This window comes from Sphaerodactylus townsendi, linkage group LG05 (genome assembly GCF_021028975.2).
Source record: "Sphaerodactylus townsendi isolate TG3544 linkage group LG05, MPM_Stown_v2.3, whole genome shotgun sequence".
NCBI classification, from domain to species: domain Eukaryota; kingdom Metazoa; phylum Chordata; class Lepidosauria; order Squamata; family Sphaerodactylidae; genus Sphaerodactylus; species Sphaerodactylus townsendi.
In genome coordinates this window covers 14,274,016-14,292,235 of record NC_059429.1, presented here as the reverse complement: position 1 = coordinate 14,292,235, position 18,220 = coordinate 14,274,016, and the positions used below count along the sequence as shown (strand labels likewise).

Below are 18,220 nucleotides of genomic sequence, written 5' to 3'. Positions count from 1 at the left end.
TGAACATCTGGAGAGCCGCAGGTTGCAGACCTCTGACCTAGAAATAAGCCTGGAGTGTGATAAGACCTTCTCTGTATTAAAAAATGCCAAATTTTGAATGGGTTGGTGGGGATGCTATGAATATTTCATCACTAGTTCAGGAATCTCCCCCACTACACACACACACACCACAGTATGTGAACAAAAAAATTATTTGGGATACAATACCTTTGTGGCTCAAGCAATCTTTATTTTGTGTTTATTATTTTTAAACCATTTTTTAATTTTTTTTTAATACAGGTAACTTAAATGAGGTGATAACAGGTCTACGCATCCCTCCCCCTTCCCCCAACACTCTTTCAACACACACACAGAATTGTTTTTAATGCTTTTTGCTCTTATTCTTTTTGCTGTTTTTTTCCCCTAAATTGAAAAAAAAAAACAGAACAAAAAAATAAAAACCCAAGATGAGAAGGTGGAGAAGTGGATGACAGGGAAACAAGCGTACGCACACGCACACACCATACAAAAAAAGTTGTACACTTAAATATATAATAAAAAAACATTTCCAAAAATTAAAAAAAAAAAAACTCCGCTACAGCATCACATAAAAAAAAAAAGGAATTTCACATCTAGGGAAAGGAAACAGGAAGTGTAAGGACATTTTTGACCACAGGGGGAACATTAATCCCCACATGTTGGCAAGGGAGGCAGGACTACTACCAAAATCTTCCGTAGAAAGACAGGGATGGATACAAACCTTGGCAGCAAAGGGTCCATGCGACATTTTAAATACACAAAAGACGCCTGGGTGGAAAGATGGGGATGATCGTTGCTACATATCAGGGTGGGGGCTACGAGAGGCAGGAAATGCGCAAGTAGAATTATTAGTTTCGAAAACTGGTCATCTGACAACACCCCGTCCCTTCCAAGTTAATTTAAAAATAACTCTTCGGATTCTCTGGAAGACGCACTTTTTGCCTTTCAATGGGATTTGGGACTCATCCTGCACTGCTTCTAGATTCAGCATGGTATACTTTTCCTAGGGATGCTCTCAAAGGGGAAAGACGTTAACGCCGCGCAAGCTAGCCACCATGAAATGTTAATTCACACAAAATATTTAAAACCTAGTTTCTAAAAAAGAGAGGGTCTCCCCCGCCCTTTCTCACCCTCAACCACAAGTGTCTGGCGCTTGGAATGCTTTTGAAAGATGGGTGATATTAAACATGATTATCACCAAATGTGAAAGGGAAAGGGGGTAGGGGTTAAAGTTACCTCCCGTGAAATGACGAGGTGACCAACCACTTTGCTAGCAACTGCTTCCATGCGTACATGCGATGCAGTTTTCATTCACAACTTTGGACAAATCTATGGCCCCAAATGTTCCATGGTGGAGGAAAAGGGGGGGGGGGATATTCCCCAGATTTCTATTCAGATTAATCCAGATTGCTGAATAGCAGGAACGGGAATGTATATACAATTAGAGGATAAACATAGAAATGGACACTTTCCATTGAGAGAAGGTTTTGCTCCACTCCATTAGAAGCATGGAACTTTGCAAATTAAGTGTATACAAAATTGAGGGGTTTTTTTTTGCCAAGATGAAAAATAACAATGGTTAAAAAGTATACTAATTCAAAAGATATCCATGTCCAAAGCCTGCATTCTCTTGAGACATTAAGAGCTTTTCCAGAACTACTTTTTTTCCTAGGCGCCTGTCTTGGAGATTTCTCCTTTCCAGGAAGAAGTCCTTCAGAAGATAGCCAGAAGGTAAACACAACTCGGTCCCTAAGGATGACCTTTGCAAGGGAGGAGGGATTTATCACAAGGAGATAACTCCAAAAACAGTGATGGCTGTGCAAATGATTCCAGAGTGAGGCACTTTGCTCCAGAAGTCAGTTCTGGTTTGCTTTAAATAATTCCCTGCTTTAAAAAAAAACATACATACACAAACACATACGTTGAACAACCAATAGTGTTTTTTTTAAAAAAGATCTCTCCGGACTAAGGCCTCAAGAGAGACCATCCACCCAGTTCCTTTCGTCGGGATCTAACCGTTTGCTTACCCAAAAAAAAGGTGTGCGATTAAATACTGATCTTGAACCAATTTCAGGGGGGTGCTTGAACAAAGAGGGTGTACGGGGAAGAGGCAAGGGGAAGGTGGGCGGGTTTGCCCTTAAAAACTCGTAGGGGGAAACGATACTCACATGCACGCTGTCTCACGCACCCTCCCCAGTTTCAAAATTGGTGCAAGCAGAGTAAGGCTCAAAAAAGAGAATCACGCACGAGTCTGAACACACACACAAAAAGCCCCACTATTAAGTTCAGGGGACTTTGCTGTTATTTTAGCTTCCCAAGTGGTAATTAAAAAAAAAAAAACGAACCCCAAACTCTACAAACTAAACGGAGGAAACTAACCCACCTTCGGGCCAAAAGCATCTTTTGAATGAGATTTGGAAAGGGCAGGATATCAACCCGCCAAATCCACATTGAGGGTTTATCATCTATCCTGGGTTCTCTGAAAATGCCCTGGTCAGGCCCAGTTTTTAGAAGGGTGCTAGTAAGTTACCAGCGTATGTCTGTTCCCCAGCACACAGCCACATGCCAAACGGACCAATCCCTGTTTTCAGAGCAGATTAAATTTTTAATAGATAGGTTTGCATTGCTGAAAAGTGAAGGTCGGGTAACAACAGAATCCAGAAAGGCAATTCTTCCTCACTTTTCACACATTCCCCCTTCTCTTACAGTGCCCCTCCCACCCTGAACACAAACACACACACACACCCCACAATGTGGTTCTGCACAGAAAAGAGACATGAACAACTTCTACAGCCTATGAAAAGTTACTGGCTCAGATCGTTTTAAAAAGTCTATAAATAATAATTTTTAAAAAAACATTCCCCCAAGTATCTATACAAGTGTTCCCAGATACTTATTTGTGTCATTTTATTTAACAAAAAAAAAATCCTTTACAAAAAAAAACATGGTAAGAGATGGAAGAGAAAGCTTGGTCTTTACAACAGAGGGTAAGTGTTGTATTCTTGCACAAACGTGGGCAGACCTGTGGGCAGGCAAAAGGGTGTACACCACATGGTAGACAACGGAGCATGTTATGATGGTCTCAGCCTTGGGTGATGGCAGCAGAGGTATTGGGGTGTAAGCAGTCTCTACCACAGGTGCCCCCAAAGCAGGGAAGAATGTGTGACTCTATGGGGTCAAAGAGCGTAGCGTAAATAGGTGGTTAGTCAGAGACAGAGGATCCAGGCGCCTGCAGGGGCAGAGAGAAAACGGAGACTGCGCCAGAACTTTAGATTCCTCCGTGATAAAACCCACCCCAGGCTTTGGGTAGGAGGAGAAATATTGGAGACCAAGGCCTGGGTTATCTCCCACTGAGAGAGAGGAGAGAGAGAAAGCCCAGTAACCTGCTGAATTTAAACGTACACATTTGAGAGCAAGAGAGAAACAGAGAATGAGAAGGGAGATCCCTTCCGTGAGTTTGCTCAGCATTCTGCGCTCCCGCCCCATCCGTATCTTGGAAAAATGCAAAGCTTTTTGTGGGCCTTGTTGTCATTTCACACTGCTCACCTCTAAAGTGCATGAGGTTCTTGTGATAGCAAACACCAGTGGTAATGAGGATGGGGGAAGTTCGGGAAGGGGGGGGCACTTTGATAGGAAAAGATAAAAAGTTAGTTGAGAAATGCTACATATTCCAGGGGAGAAAACACGCTAATAATATCATTAATCTACGCTACAAGCATAATTTCCTCTCAATTCCGTCTTTTGGCCCCCCCTCCCCAATTCAGGACACCCGCCCCACCTGAAGAATGCACAGCGCTTCCCGTTACACATAAAAATTAAAAAGGAGAGAAGAGAGGGAGCTTCTAGCAATAAAACTGTCTCTAAATTTTTTAAACAAACATCCTTGCCAAGGTCACAGGAAGCCAGCAGCTTTGACACACCACAAGTCCCCCCCCCCCGCCCAGTTTTGCCTTCCTTCCTTAAAAAAAAAAATCAGGAAGTCAGGTGCAAGTCTGTGTCCTTCGTCCCTCCCACCCCCAAGTTCTCAAGTCCGGTTCCTTTCTGTGTTCTCTTCTACGCATCATTCGATATAAGACAGCCATATGGAGGGTCCGCTTTCTTAAAAACGCAACAAAAATTAAACAAAAAAAAAATTGCCACCTTCCTTTTTAAGTTTTTTTGCTGGGATCGAGCACCCTCTTGCTCGCTTTCTCACCCTGCCCTGAACCATTTTCAGTCCTGAAAATTAAAACCAGAAACGATTCCGAAAAGAAGAATAGAAAACACTGTTCCAATTCCGAAGTCTCGTCCGCCTCAAGACATCCAAGAAGAGATGCGCCCTGTGAAATTCACAGCAAGCAAGTCTGTTTCTTTAGAAATCAAGCACCCAAAACTTTTGCTCTCAGACAAAAAAAATTATTTTTAATTATTACTAAAACGGTCTTTTTCTTTTTCCATGGTGATCCCCCCCTCCCCAAAAGACTACACTCTGATTTCCTCCACCCAGTGTTTGTTGAGTTTATGCTACAACAAATTCGGATTTCATGTCCGCCTTGACTTCGGGCTTCCAGACAGAGTCTTCAAAGTCTAGGTCCAAACTGCCTTCGCTAGAGATGCTACTGTTGCTGTGACTTCGGGTGGACTTGCGGTTCGGTAGCCAGTGGTATGGTGCACGGGCATCCCGCCGGGCCTTTCGGCGCAACCGTTTCTGCTGCATCAAGAGCTGCAAGCGTTCCACCTTGCAACGGGTGGCCCGGTTCTCTGTCTGCCGCAAGCGGTCACCTAAAGATGAGAAAGGGTGTGGGGGAGGGGAGGAAGAGATGCAAACAGGGTTATCATCTTTACATGCAAATTCAGATTTTAAAACATAACGTTTGCTCTTTTACTGGAGTGGCGGGTGTAAGAACACAAGAACCACCCTGGTGGATCGGAACAGTGGCCCATCGAGTCCACTGCCCTGTCTCACACAGTGGTCAACCAGTTACTTTGTAGGTCCAACAACATCATGTAGAGGTCAAGGCCTTTCTCTTGTCGTTGCCTTCTGGTACTGAAATTCAGAGGCCAGTTGCCTATAAATGTGAGGTTCCCTTCAGTCACCATGGCTAGTAGCCACCAATAAACCTCTCAATGTATTGTTGAAGGCTTTCATGGCTGGAATCACTGAGGTGCTGTGTGGTTTCCGGGCTGTATGGCCGTGTTCCAGCAGCATTCTCTCCTGACGTTTCGCCTGCATCTGTGGCTGGCATCTTCAGAGGATCAGATCCTCTGAAGATGCCAGCCACAGATTTGGGGGGGGGGGGGGGTGGGGGGGGGGGGGGGTGGGGGGGGGGGGGGGTGGGGGGGGGGGGGGGTGGGGGGGGGGGGGGGTGGGGGGGGGGGGGGGTGGGGGGGGGGGGGGGTGGGGGGGGGGGGGGGTGGGGGGGGGGGGGGGTGGGGGGGGGGGGGGGTGGGGGGGGGGGGGGGTGGGGGGGGGGGGGGGTGGGGGGGGGGGGGGGTGGGGGGGGGGGGGGGTGGGGGGGGGGGGGGGTGGGGGGGGGGGGGGGTGGGGGGGGGGGGGGGTGGGGGGGGGGGGGGGTGGGGGGGGGGGGGGGTGGGGGGGGGGGGGGGTGGGGGGGGGGGGGGGTGGGGGGGGGGGGGGGTGGGGGGGGGGGGGGGTGGGGGGGGGGGGGGGTGGGGGGGGGGGGGGGTGGGGGGGGGGGGGGGTGGGGGGGGGGGGGGGTGGGGGGGGGGGGGGGTGGGGGGGGGGGGGGGTGGGGGGGGGGGGGGGTGGGGGGGGGGGGGGGTGGGGGGGGGGGGGGGTGGGGGGGGGGGGGGGTGGGGGGGGGGGGGGGTGGGGGGGGGGGGGGGTGGGGGGGGGGGGGGGTGGGGGGGGGGGGGGGTGGGGGGGGGGGGGGGTGGGGGGGGGGGGGGGTGGGGGGGGGGGGGGGTGGGGGGGGGGGGGGGTGGGGGGGGGGGGGGGTGGGGGGGGGGGGGGGTGGGGGGGGGGGGGGGTGGGGGGGGGGGGGGGTGGGGGGGGGGGGGGGTGGGGGGGGGGGGGGGTGGGGGGGGGGGGGGGTGGGGGGGGGGGGGGGTGGGGGGGGGGGGGGGTGGGGGGGGGGGGGGGTGGGGGGGGGGGGGGGTGGGGGGGGGGGGGGGTGGGGGGGGGGGGGGGTGGGGGGGGGGGGGGGTGGGGGGGGGGGGGGGTGGGGGGGGGGGGGGGTGGGGGGGGGGGGGGGTGGGGGGGGGGGGGGGTGGGGGGGGGGGGGGGTGGGGGGGGGGGGGGGTGGGGGGGGGGGGGGGTGGGGGGGGGGGGGGGTGGGGGGGGGGGGGGGTGGGGGGGGGGGGGGGTGGGGGGGGGGGGGGGTGGGGGGGGGGGGGGGTGGGGGGGGGGGGGGGTGGGGGGGGGGGGGGGTGGGGGGGGGGGGGGGTGGGGGGGGGGGGGGGTGGGGGGGGGGGGGGGTGGGGGGGGGGGGGGGTGGGGGGGGGGGGGGGTGGGGGGGGGGGGGGGTGGGGGGGGGGGGGGGTGGGGGGGGGGGGGGGTGGGGGGGGGGGGGGGTGGGGGGGGGGGGGGGTGGGGGGGGGGGGGGGTGGGGGGGGGGGGGGGTGGGGGGGGGGGGGGGTGGGGGGGGGGGGGGGTGGGGGGGGGGGGGGGTGGGGGGGGGGGGGGGTGGGGGGGGGGGGGGGTGGGGGGGGGGGGGGGTGGGGGGGGGGGGGGGTGGGGGGGGGGGGGGGTGGGGGGGGGGGGGGGTGGGGGGGGGGGGGGGTGGGGGGGGGGGGGGGTGGGGGGGGGGGGGGGTGGGGGGGGGGGGGGGTGGGGGGGGGGGGGGGTGGGGGGGGGGGGGGGTGGGGGGGGGGGGGGGTGGGGGGGGGGGGGGGTGGGGGGGGGGGGGGGTGGGGGGGGGGGGGGGTGGGGGGGGGGGGGGGTGGGGGGGGGGGGGGGTGGGGGGGGGGGGGGGTGGGGGGGGGGGGGGGTGGGGGGGGGGGGGGGTGGGGGGGGGGGGGGGTGGGGGGGGGGGGGGGTGGGGGGGGGGGGGGGTGGGGGGGGGGGGGGGTGGGGGGGGGGGGGGGTGGGGGGGGGGGGGGGTGGGGGGGGGGGGGGGTGGGGGGGGGGGGGGGTGGGGGGGGGGGGGGGTGGGGGGGGGGGGGGGTGGGGGGGGGGGGGGGTGGGGGGGGGGGGGGGTGGGGGGGGGGGGGGGTGGGGGGGGGGGGGGGTGGGGGGGGGGGGGGGTGGGGGGGGGGGGGGGTGGGGGGGGGGGGGGGTGGGGGGGGGGGGGGGTGGGGGGGGGGGGGGGTGGGGGGGGGGGGGGGTGGGGGGGGGGGGGGGTGGGGGGGGGGGGGGGTGGGGGGGGGGGGGGGTGGGGGGGGGGGGGGGTGGGGGGGGGGGGGGGTGGGGGGGGGGGGGGGTGGGGGGGGGGGGGGGTGGGGGGGGGGGGGGGTGGGGGGGGGGGGGGGTGGGGGGGGGGGGGGGTGGGGGGGGGGGGGGGTGGGGGGGGGGGGGGGTGGGGGGGGGGGGGGGTGGGGGGGGGGGGGGGTGGGGGGGGGGGGGGGTGGGGGGGGGGGGGGGTGGGGGGGGGGGGGGGTGGGGGGGGGGGGGGGTGGGGGGGGGGGGGGGTGGGGGGGGGGGGGGGTGGGGGGGGGGGGGGGTGGGGGGGGGGGGGGGTGGGGGGGGGGGGGGGTGGGGGGGGGGGGGGGTGGGGGGGGGGGGGGGTGGGGGGGGGGGGGGGTGGGGGGGGGGGGGGGTGGGGGGGGGGGGGGGTGGGGGGGGGGGGGGGTGGGGGGGGGGGGGGGTGGGGGGGGGGGGGGGTGGGGGGGGGGGGGGGTGGGGGGGGGGGGGGGTGGGGGGGGGGGGGGGTGGGGGGGGGGGGGGGTGGGGGGGGGGGGGGGTGGGGGGGGGGGGGGGTGGGGGGGGGGGGGGGTGGGGGGGGGGGGGGGTGGGGGGGGGGGGGGGTGGGGGGGGGGGGGGGTGGGGGGGGGGGGGGGTGGGGGGGGGGGGGGGTGGGGGGGGGGGGGGGTGGGGGGGGGGGGGGGTGGGGGGGGGGGGGGGTGGGTGGGGGGAGCGGTGGGGAGGGGGGGGGGGGGGGGGGGGGGGGGGGGAGGGGCGGGGGGGGTGGGGGGGGGGGGGGGTGGGGGGGGGGGGGGGTGGGGGGGGGGGGGGGTGGGGGGGGGGGGGGGGGGGTGGGGGGGGGGGGGGGGGGGGTGGGGGGTGGGGGGGGGGGTTGTTGGGGGGGGGGGGGGGTGGGGGGGGGGGGGGGGGGGTGGGGGGTGAGTGGGGGTGGGGGTGTGTGGGGGGGGTTGGGGGGGGGGGGGGTGGGGGGGTTATGGACTACAATTCCCATCAGCCCCTGCCAGCATGGCCAATTGGGGCTGATGGGAATTGTAGTCCTTAACATCTGGAGTGCCAAAGGTTCGCCACCATGGACCTAGTATGACAGTGTTTCTACCAAGCAGAGTGAGGGTCTTGGGATATAAACAGTCCCCCTCAGAGGTGAGGGGAAAAAAGGAACATTTCAATCCATTTCTAACAGACCATCAAGTGGCTGTGTGGCCAACGTGGTCTGGTAGTTTGAGCACCTAACGTTTCACTCACATCGATGGCTGGCACAGTAAGATGTGTTTCTCTCCATGGCAGGGTGGAGTGTTCTGAACACTCCACATCGTGCCACGGAGGAAAAACACATCTTACCGGGACGGGTCTCTGAAGATGCCAGCGGTAGATGTGGGCAAAACGTTAGGAGATGAAGACAACCAGATTATGGCCACACAGCCTGGGAAACCCACAACAGCCCGTTGATTCCTGCTGGGAAAGCTTCCGTCAGGCCATCCCGGGCTTCCTAGCTGCGGAGATTTTCACAAAACTTGGTCCTCTGAGCCTGACCCAACAAGTCCTTTGTGTCCTTAAGACAGATCCAGGCCAAGGGATCCATTATGGGTTATGTGACCCTTATGGGTTAGTGACCCTAAGGTGCCACCATAAAGCAGTGGTTCCAAAAGTGAATAATATTCACCGTTACACTATGCATCTGTGGCTGGCGAAACGTTAGGAACAAGATCTGCTAGACCACAGCCGCACAGCCCGGAAAACCCACAACAACCAGTTGGATCCAGCCGTGAAAGCCTTCGACAGTACAAATCCTGTTTACCGGTTATAGGTTACCATACAAAATATACCAGTCACAGACAACAGAAAACCTGAACAGGGAAGGCAGTGGACACTAGGATAATAAAACTTTCTAAAAATTAAGTGTATTCAGTCACTTAAAACGTTTTTACGGGTTTCTTTTTGAGGAGGCTTCAGGGTGCAAACGAAAGGGCCTTGTGGGGTTTGTTTGTTGAGGTAAGACAGTGGGTTCTACCAAACATGCATATATCAGACAGCAGAGACACAGACAAGAGGTTGAAACGAACTAAGCCAGAGTAGTTGGTCAAAGGAGGACTCACCAGAAGGCTTGCAAATCCCCACTTGGCTTGGACACGGGACCCCAGGGTGCAAAGACTGGTTAGCAGCAGCTGCCAGTTTCTCTGAGGTAGCGTTATTGGCAAGATTTGGGGAGGGCGGTGGTGAAGAGGACAAAGAGCACTGGGTCTGGCACCGCAGCTGCGTCAGGGAGTGGGGCATGCCCTGGTAGTTCCGCGTGGCACTCAGGAGGTCGTTGAGGATTTGGAGGATGGTGCCGATATCCCGCCGTGGCCGCCCGCTGCTGTCTTGGCAGTTGGGGTGCAAAGTGCCTGCACATAAAGGAAAAACCACAAAGTGTTAGAGAATGGGTGGACCGTCCCACCTGGGCAAATTTCTTTTTAAAAGTACACCACAAGCTGTCACAACATAGAACCCATCTGCTGAAGAAGAAGAAGAAGAAGAAGAAGAAGAAGAAGAAGAAGAAGAAGAAGAAGAAGAAGGAGAAGAAGAAGGAGAAGAAGAAGGAGAAGAAGAAGGAGAAGGAGAAGGAGAAGGAGAAGGAGAAGGAGGAGGAGGAGGAAGAAGAATTGGGATTGATATCCCCCCTTTCTCTCCTGTAGGAGACTCAAAGGGGCTTACAATCTCCTTTCCCTTCCTCCCCCTCACAACAAACACCCTGTGTGGTGGGTGGGGCTGAGAGAGCTCCGAAGAACTGTGACTAGCCCAAGGTCACCCAGCTGGCATGTGTGGGAGTGCACAGGCTAATCTGAATTCCCCAGATAAGCCTCCACAGCTCAAGCGACAGAGCGGGGAATCAAACCCAGTTCCTCCAGATTAGAATGCACCTGCTCTTAACCACTATGCCACTGCTGCTCCTAGGATAATACTCTCTAATAGCACTTTTTAAAAAGTTGCTAGCCCTCATGGTTTTTATATTCAGTTTCAGTCAAATATTTAATGCATGCATAGTTTTCTCCCTTAACAATACCTTCCCCTCTTATTTATCAGAGATGTTAAGTCTAGGGGGAGATCCTGGCTTGAAGAAAATAAAAGAGGCAGGATTCTAGCTATCATGAACACTAGAATGAGCGTGCTGAGTTGGCCCAACAGTCCTTGGAGTTCAGTTTGGTGCTTCCCGTTCCTCGTAGTTCAGAACTCCAAAGTATTTTGAAGAAGCTCCATTTCTATCTAAAACTATAGCAAACAGGCAGTACTCAAGGCAGCAAGAACGGAATATAAACAAGAAGGGTCCATTGCGTAAGCATGGTTTGGATTTAAACCTGCCAAATTCAGCAATGGCCCAAGATCGTGAACGGTACACAAGCTTTCAGGCTTCACAGAATTCTTCATTCGTGCTTGACAAGGAGCTCTGTGGAACTCTTAACAGTTGCACACACCCCTACACCACAGAAGGAGGCCAACAAGATCCAGATGTAAGGAAAAACAAACTTGAGCGTACCAGAGAAAGTTCCCGAGAAGACCCCTGGGGCGTGGTTAACGAAACTTTCAATCACGGCGCCAGGTTTACGGGAACGCTGGGTTGGGCTGCCCCCAGGCAAGCCATTACTCCGTGCTGTGCAGTCCACCTGGGGAAAGAAGGAGGAATTAGCACACAGTAAGACCACCACCACCACCCCAGTGACACCCTCTTGATACTGGGGGCCTCTTCCTCAAACTGGACTTCGAGAAATCAGGTTCTGGCTTTATTTAAACACTATACTCCCACGGTAGAAAATGTGATTGTCCCTATTTGGTGTGGTTTTCTGGGGGGTGGGGGAAGGGGGAGACGGACACCAGGTCAGTGGAAGCTAAACAAAGACAGAGGATTGAGAAACAAGGAAGGGGAACAGAGGAAGTGTGTCAAGAAGCTTAGAAGCTGTCTGAAAGGGCTTAGAAGCCTTCCTTCTCAGCCTAACCAGAGGGAGGGAAGTTTTAAAAACATTTAAATTGTAAACTGAATTACACCCAGGATACGGAATGTATTTATTACGCAGTGGAGGGGACAGAAACTCTGCACATGCTCAAAAGCGCTCTTGGCTTTACCTAGCCCCAGCTCTAGCACTAGGGTGGACAACTAGATTAATTTCGGATTTAAAGCCTTGAGAACAAGAAAAGTGTGCTTTGAGGAAGTCAGGGCACTGTAGACGGGAAAGATGAACATGTTTTCACAGTGACGGAGATGATGCTGTTTCTCACCAAAAGATGACTGGAGGTTTGCAAATTAATCAGAGGCGCAGCTGGGCCAAACTGCATCCGGGGCGCATTCTATATTTTCCGCTCCCCCCCATAACCCGCCCTGGCGGCGCCCCCCCTCCCCCCCACTTACCTTAGTTCCTTTCCTTTTTCTAGAACCTTTTCAGGCTGCAAAAGGCCTGTTCTCAGTAAAAACAGCCTGATGGGAACTATACTTCCCAAGAGACCTTGTGAGCCCCAAGGTCTCCTGGGAACTGTAGTTCCTCAGGGCGTTTTTACTGAGAACAGGCCTTTTGCAGCCTGAAAAGGTTCTAGAAAAAGGAAAGGAACTAAGGTAAGTGTGGGAAGGGTTAGGGGGGCGCCCGGTGGGAAAGGGAGAGGGGCCTGGGGCAATTTTCCACACCCTCCAGGCATGCGCCCAGTGCACGGCGCACCCCTCTGTCCCCTTGTAGCTCCACCACTGAGATTAATCCACCATTACCTGAACCTTCTTTGTCCCAGAATGCTCCGCTTGGGTCCTAGTGCAGTGGTGGCGAACCTTTGGCACTCCAGATGTTATGGACTACAATTCCCATCAGACCCTGCCAGCGTGGTCAATTGGCAGGGGCTGATGGGAATTGTAGTCCATAACATCTGGAGCGCCAAAGGTTCGCCACCACGGTCCTAGTGCTTACCTAGTTCTGTCCCCAAGGCACTAGTACCCAAGGGGAGCATTCTAGAACAAAGACCCAGGAAATGGCGGATTAATTCACAAATCTCCTGTCATCTTTCGCTGAGAAACAGTATAGTAACTTGCTTTAAAAAAACCAGGGAATGCACAGAGTACATCTCCTTTCACAGAGATCAGTGAGTTGAACAACATCCCCATTTCCAATCTACAGACAGCAGGCACCCAAATTTTATCTTTGGTGAGGGTCTGCTTTGGCTTTGAGTACTAAAGTATTGTCAGGGGGTGACAGCAAAGCTCTCCAGAGGAAATCTACGGCAGGGATCGGGCTCGGTTCCCTGGGTGGTGGGAGGGGGAAGAGAAGAGAGAAACAGAACCCACGGGTATGGCCTTCCAAACCCACCCATCGCAGCTTTCCGGGACAATGTCAATACCGTACTTTAATCCGCCAAGTCCCGTACTGACCTCTGAACATGAGGAGACGACACCGCTGCTGCTGACCGCTTGCGCACTGGCCCCGTGCGACCGGAACATGCCCGCCGTGACCGGCGTGGGGTGGGCTGCATTACAGTACATAGGTGCGGCCTGAGCCGACGACGAAGGGGCAGCGGGACTAGGGGCTGGGCTCTGCTGGCAAGGGGGCACCACAGGGACCCGGGCAAAACCGGCAGCGGAGTGGCTGCTGCTGCTGCTGCTGCCCCCATGAAACGTGCGGCAATTGGAGGCGGCAGGGCCAGCGACCGGCACGGGCACCGTGGGCGTCCCCCCGCTGGGCAGCTCTCCGCGGCTGGCGATGACGTGGCGGTGCTGCACTTGGCCGCCGTTCTGTTGCGCCGCGAGCTGCAGCTGGACGAACATCATGTGGTCCCCGACGCGCAGGGCGAGGGTCAGGGGAGACCTTCCTGAGAGGAAGTCATTTACCTGGGGAGAAGGGGAGAAAGGTGCGTCAGGGCGTGGAAGAAACAGCATGGAAACAACAGGTGGGGTGGGACTCAAGTTAGCCCAGTTGGCAGGGCAGAAGAGAACGTCATTCTCCACCTAAGGTACAAAGAGGTAGCTTTAGATGCCCAGCTCAATTCAACAGCCTCCGCCCTCTCTTTCAAGCAAGCTTCTAGCCCTCAAGGTGGGAGCAATATAGCTGCTGGCAAGCAGTTGGGGGGATTATGAGTGAGGGACTCCGATGCAGCCCACCCTTTAGATTTGTGAAAATCATGACCAGCGGTCTAGCAGGCAGAAGTTTGCACGGAGGCAGCATCAGGCCAAAATATTCCGGAGAGAGTCACGCTTACCCAGCTGCCCCCGCTAAGCTGCCATTGCGAAATCCACACGGCTTCCTGAGTCGTGGAGCACCCAGATTGAAACTGGGTGTTCTGTGTTTCCAAGGTACCCCCTTGAACAAGGAGAGCCTTACAGACTGTAATCTCACACCTGCAAAGCTCTGTCAAGATTTGTGTGTGTGTGTGTGGGGGGGAGGCTCTGAGCAAGCCTGGCCCCAGGGAAAAAGGGGGGGACAGAATAAATATTTGCCCAGTCAGGTGAGGTCTGCAGTCCTAGGGTGTAATTATTTGCAAAAGAATGGTTTTAAAAAAGAGCAGAACACAGAGGCAGCTGGAAATTCTTTTTGGCTACCAAGTTGGCTTGGGGTGTGTGTGCCAATTTTACCTCCACCACCAGAAGAAGACTATGATAAAAGACTGTGTTGCACAGTGGTTAGACTACAATCTGAGAGAGCAAAAAGATTCACTGTGATCCACATGACTGTGGATCAGACAGGGCCTCTCTCCCTCTGCCTGAACAACCTCGCAGGGCTCTTGGGTGGGTTAAAGAGGAGGAGAGGAGAATTGCTGATCTCTTTGAAGGAAGGGCCGGTGGGGAAAATATATAAGCAGCATCCAAAAATGTAGAGATACAGTTTAAACCTAGGCTTGAAATCTGTTATGAAGCAGAGCAACTTTCTAGTCCTAATGATTACAAAGGAAGGCTTGGGTTCCTTTCCCGGCAATCGGTAAACACGAATGCCTTTGGGCAAGCGAATGGCTCTTGGGCCCGTGCAAAGGGTTTCCCCGTCACTGTCTTGAAGCTCAACCTGTTGCAACTTACAGCGAACTGTTTAAGGCCCTTTGGCTTCCCTCTCAAGCACAACCTGCAAGACTTCTGGGTTCCTCGTCATGCTGTCGCATGCCCCCTCCCTTCCCCCTCCCACAGAACCATCAACCGAAAGACAAAATTCTGCCCTGCCCGCCCGCCCGCCCCCCACCTCCCTCGCCCCACGTCACGCTGGCGGGAATCTTTCTCCTGCCACTCCCCGCTGCAAGTCTCAGAAGGGCCTGAAAGTTTCTGAGAAACCCGTGGGAACAGCAGCTCCAGAACGGCAAGCCGACAGGCCGCCGCCACGCGTGCCAGATGGGAGGCCACAGAAGGAAGGGGTGGGCGGGAGGCTCTGCAGCAGGTTTCGGACACCGTCTTGGTCTTTTGCAGAAAGAGGTGAGAAAAATCCTCTTTGCACGAAACCAAGATTTTGGCTTTCAGAACAGGAAGACAGATCAAACTGAAGGCACACGTGGGAGTGAAAATCTCTTTGCAGCCGCCGCCGATCGCCTCAGAGGCATCCACGGAGCATCCACAGAGTGCACCAGCCCACATTAGGGGGTACACAGGCTTCAACCCCCCCCCCCACCCCCAATCAAAACGAGACTCATGCGTGTCCACAACTGCACTACACACGGTTTGATCTGGCCTTCCTCTTTGTGGCCCAAGACGGCCAACCGTTTGTTCCGTTAAAAACAAAAATTCAAAATAATTCCACAGGAAGAGAAATTCCCTGTTTGCAGCTCTCCTCTTCCCACACAGACTTGCACGGTTTAATTCTGCTTCCCTGTACAGTACAGTGCTTATTAAATCACCTCAGAATAAATGATAACGCTGGCTTATGCCATTTCACCCGAGGAGCTTGATGCCTCATGATGCCCCGGTGGCAACCTCTGACTGAAAATGGGTTTACAACCCCAGACACATTAGCTGGAATCATTAAGCGGGGCAGTATGGATGCCCATAATACTGGGCCGCAGAACCTCCATGTGCACTAGCAGTCTATCTGTGTTCAGATACTAAGGATGCACAGTGATAAAAAGGCCTGTCCAGGACATTCTTGCCCTATTTCCCAGAAGCATCTGGCTTATGTTCATATATTCACTTATTTATACCCCACATTTTACCCCAAGTGGGACCCAAAGCAGCCTTGGTTCCCCGAAAATAAGATCTGCCCTGAAAACAAGACCTAGCACCGAGGTGGCGAACCTTCGGCACTCCAGATGTTACGGACTACAATTCCCATCAGCCCCTGCCAACATGGCCAATTGTAGGGGCTGATGGGAATTGTAGTCCGTAACATCTGGAGTGCCAAAGGTTCGCTACCACTGATTACTGTCCTAGCATGATTTTTCGGGATTTTTGGAGGATGCTTGACATATAAAAATAAACCCTAGTTACAGATTCCCCAATGCAGCTGATCTGGTCACGTGGGGGTGCAAAATCATGGGGAAAAAATAAGGCAACCCCTGAAAATAAGCCCCAACGCACCTTTTGGAGCAAAAATAATATAAGACCCTGTCTTATTTTCGGGGAAACACGGTACTTCGTCTCTCCCCCATTTTATCCTCACCCCAACCCTGTAAGCTACCTGAGAGGGCCCGAGGCCAGCCCGTGAATTTCTATGCTAGAGTCAGGATTTGAACCCGGGTCTCCCAGATCCTCTTGGACACGTCAAGCACTCTGCCACGCTGGCTGTCTTATGCCAAGCTGCCCACGGCTTTGACTACCCGTGACGAGTGGACCAGCGGCCACGTTTGAGAAGAGGGTCAAAGGGGTGGCACGGGATCTCCAAGGCCGCCCCCCCCCCCTCCCCGGCATCGCCACACTCAGCCAAACCAGTCACGAATCCATCTCTCCGGACCAGCCACAAAGGACTCCACTTCTCTTCCTCCCCCCCAGTCACGATTCCCGCCTTGACTTGCCGTGCACAGCGCCCGCCCCCACGGGCTCAACAAAGGACCGCCAAGCGACAACCAGCACTTCCAGCGAGCGATAGAACAAGAGGGTGTTTGGGAGACAGGGAAGGGGGGGGGGGAAGAAAAGACAGCAGCTGGGACAGTTGCTTCCCCCCCCTCCCGTGCAAACCCATCTTTGGCGTGCATGACTTGTCCTCTCCCCCCCCCCTTCCCCCTTTTCTTCCGGACTGAATGGAAGGGTTTTCTCTTTGTTCTCATCCAGCACAGCTGCCACACAGACATTAGCATTACTATATGCAAAAAAAAAGAAGAAGGGGGGGGGGGCACTTGCCAGATTAGAAAAGGTGCAACTCTCCCCTTCCCCAACCCTTCTGCTGTTTCAGTGATGCCCACGTCCACCACACTCTTGAAATATTTTTTGTGGGGGGGGGGGGCGGAGGCGGAGGGCAGCGAATGTCAGGTTCGCCCCCCCCCCCAGCCCACACCCAAGACCAGACAGAAAGTTCATTGGGAGGTTGGCCTCTCAGAACCCCCAGACGAGGCCCTCCCAATAATTATAGCAAAGAACCACCCCACAGGGTTGTTGTGAAGCAACACGAGTGAGAACCCCCCCCCCCGTAGATCACGCCAGCATAAAACCTCCGCGTTGACAACCAATGCGGCTGCTGTCCCAAACGGCGCATAAGTGAGCCGCACCAGCAAAGTACTCAAGAGCAACACAGGTGCCTCTGAACATGCACAGACAGCCGCCTCCTCCTCACAAAGCCCAGCGACCTCTCCAGATATTTTAAACCCACCTTTCCCCCCAAGAAGCTCAGGACAGTGTACCGTCTCTCTTTTATCCTCCCCACAACCCTGCAAGGTAGGTTAAGGCTGAGACCGTGTGACTGACCCATGATCACCCAGCAAGCTTCCACAACAGAGCAGGATTCAAACCGGGGTCCAGTTCCAGCTCTTTTGACTGCCATACTGCATATTACTTAGGAGGCGTGAGATTGTCCCCTCTCTGTTAAAAGCCTCTGCTGTTTCCTCTAACCACTCAACCACCTGCCCCTCCCTGGGAAGAACTTGGCACCGGCTGCCGATCTGCCAGTTCCACCCCACCCCTACCCCAATTGCTCCTTCCCTCCCCCTCGGATCCTTTTACGTCAAGAGGCCCTTTGGGTGTCTGCAGAGACGTCCCTGGATAGGCAGGCGGGCAGGCTGACTCATACCTGCTCCGGCCCTCCCTCCCTGACCCCGCACCGTCATTATCGGAGGCCACGCTGGGCACCCACGGGCCCACGCGCAGCACCTTAATGCCACCGGCTTCCAGCGACGCTAAAAATAAAACACTTCCTTTGCAGCTTCGATTTTTTTTTTTTTAAAAAAAAGGAAGGTGGGAAGAAATGCTGTTTTCGTTAGACAACTCCCGACGACATTCCAAGAGCTCGAGGCAGGCAGACTCTGCAAGGTCGGTGTCAGGGGCAGCCAGCCCACATCCTGGCTCATGGAAAAAGACCCCAGGGGAGACCCCAGATCCTCAGCCTTGCTTCTGCGACTCTCGCTGGCTCCAGGTTTCTCAATATGCCCTCTGTTCAAACGCTCTTGTCCAGTTCCGCGAGCCAGAAATAGCCCAGGGTCATCAGTACGTCGCAAAGAGAAACCCCCTGAAACCGCAGCTTTCAGCCTGCAAACGCTAACCTTCCCAGCGTCCGCTCCAAGACTGGTTGCAGTTACCAGGCGCTTGGCACGTGACCCAAGATCCCAAGGCTACTTGGAGAGCTGCTAGCCCAGGCCACCCGATGAAAAACCTCCAGGGCTCCAACGGAAACCTGGCCCACGAACATATAGCTTCCTTCTCCGGGAGAGGGTCGCCAATGCCGAGTTCCCGGAGATTTGGGGGGGGCGTTAGGGGAGGGGAAGGACATTGCCACGGAATCCCCTTCCTGGTGGGCCACTGCGAGTAGCAGAGAGCTGGACTAGATGGACTCTGGTCTG

At 56.6% G+C, this 18,220-nt stretch overlaps 1 protein-coding gene across 4 annotated transcripts in view; it reads right to left on the bottom strand.

Moving 5' to 3' along the window:
- Positions 1-208: 208 nt before the first annotated feature.
- MIDN (midnolin) overlaps positions 209-18,220 on the bottom strand; it is a 35,271-nt gene continuing 17,259 nt past the window's right edge. For all 4 annotated transcript variants that reach the window (XM_048496329.1, XM_048496330.1, XM_048496332.1 and 1 more), the window contains exons 5-8: positions 12,699-13,154; positions 10,833-10,959; positions 9,415-9,702; positions 209-4,779 (exon numbers count right to left, since the gene is read on the bottom strand). In XM_048496329.1, coding sequence (XP_048352286.1) covers positions 4,517-4,779; positions 9,415-9,702; positions 10,833-10,959; positions 12,699-13,154 — 1,134 coding nt within the window. In that variant the 3' untranslated portion in view covers positions 209-4,516. The remainder of the gene's footprint in view (positions 4,780-9,414; positions 9,703-10,832; positions 10,960-12,698; positions 13,155-18,220) is intronic.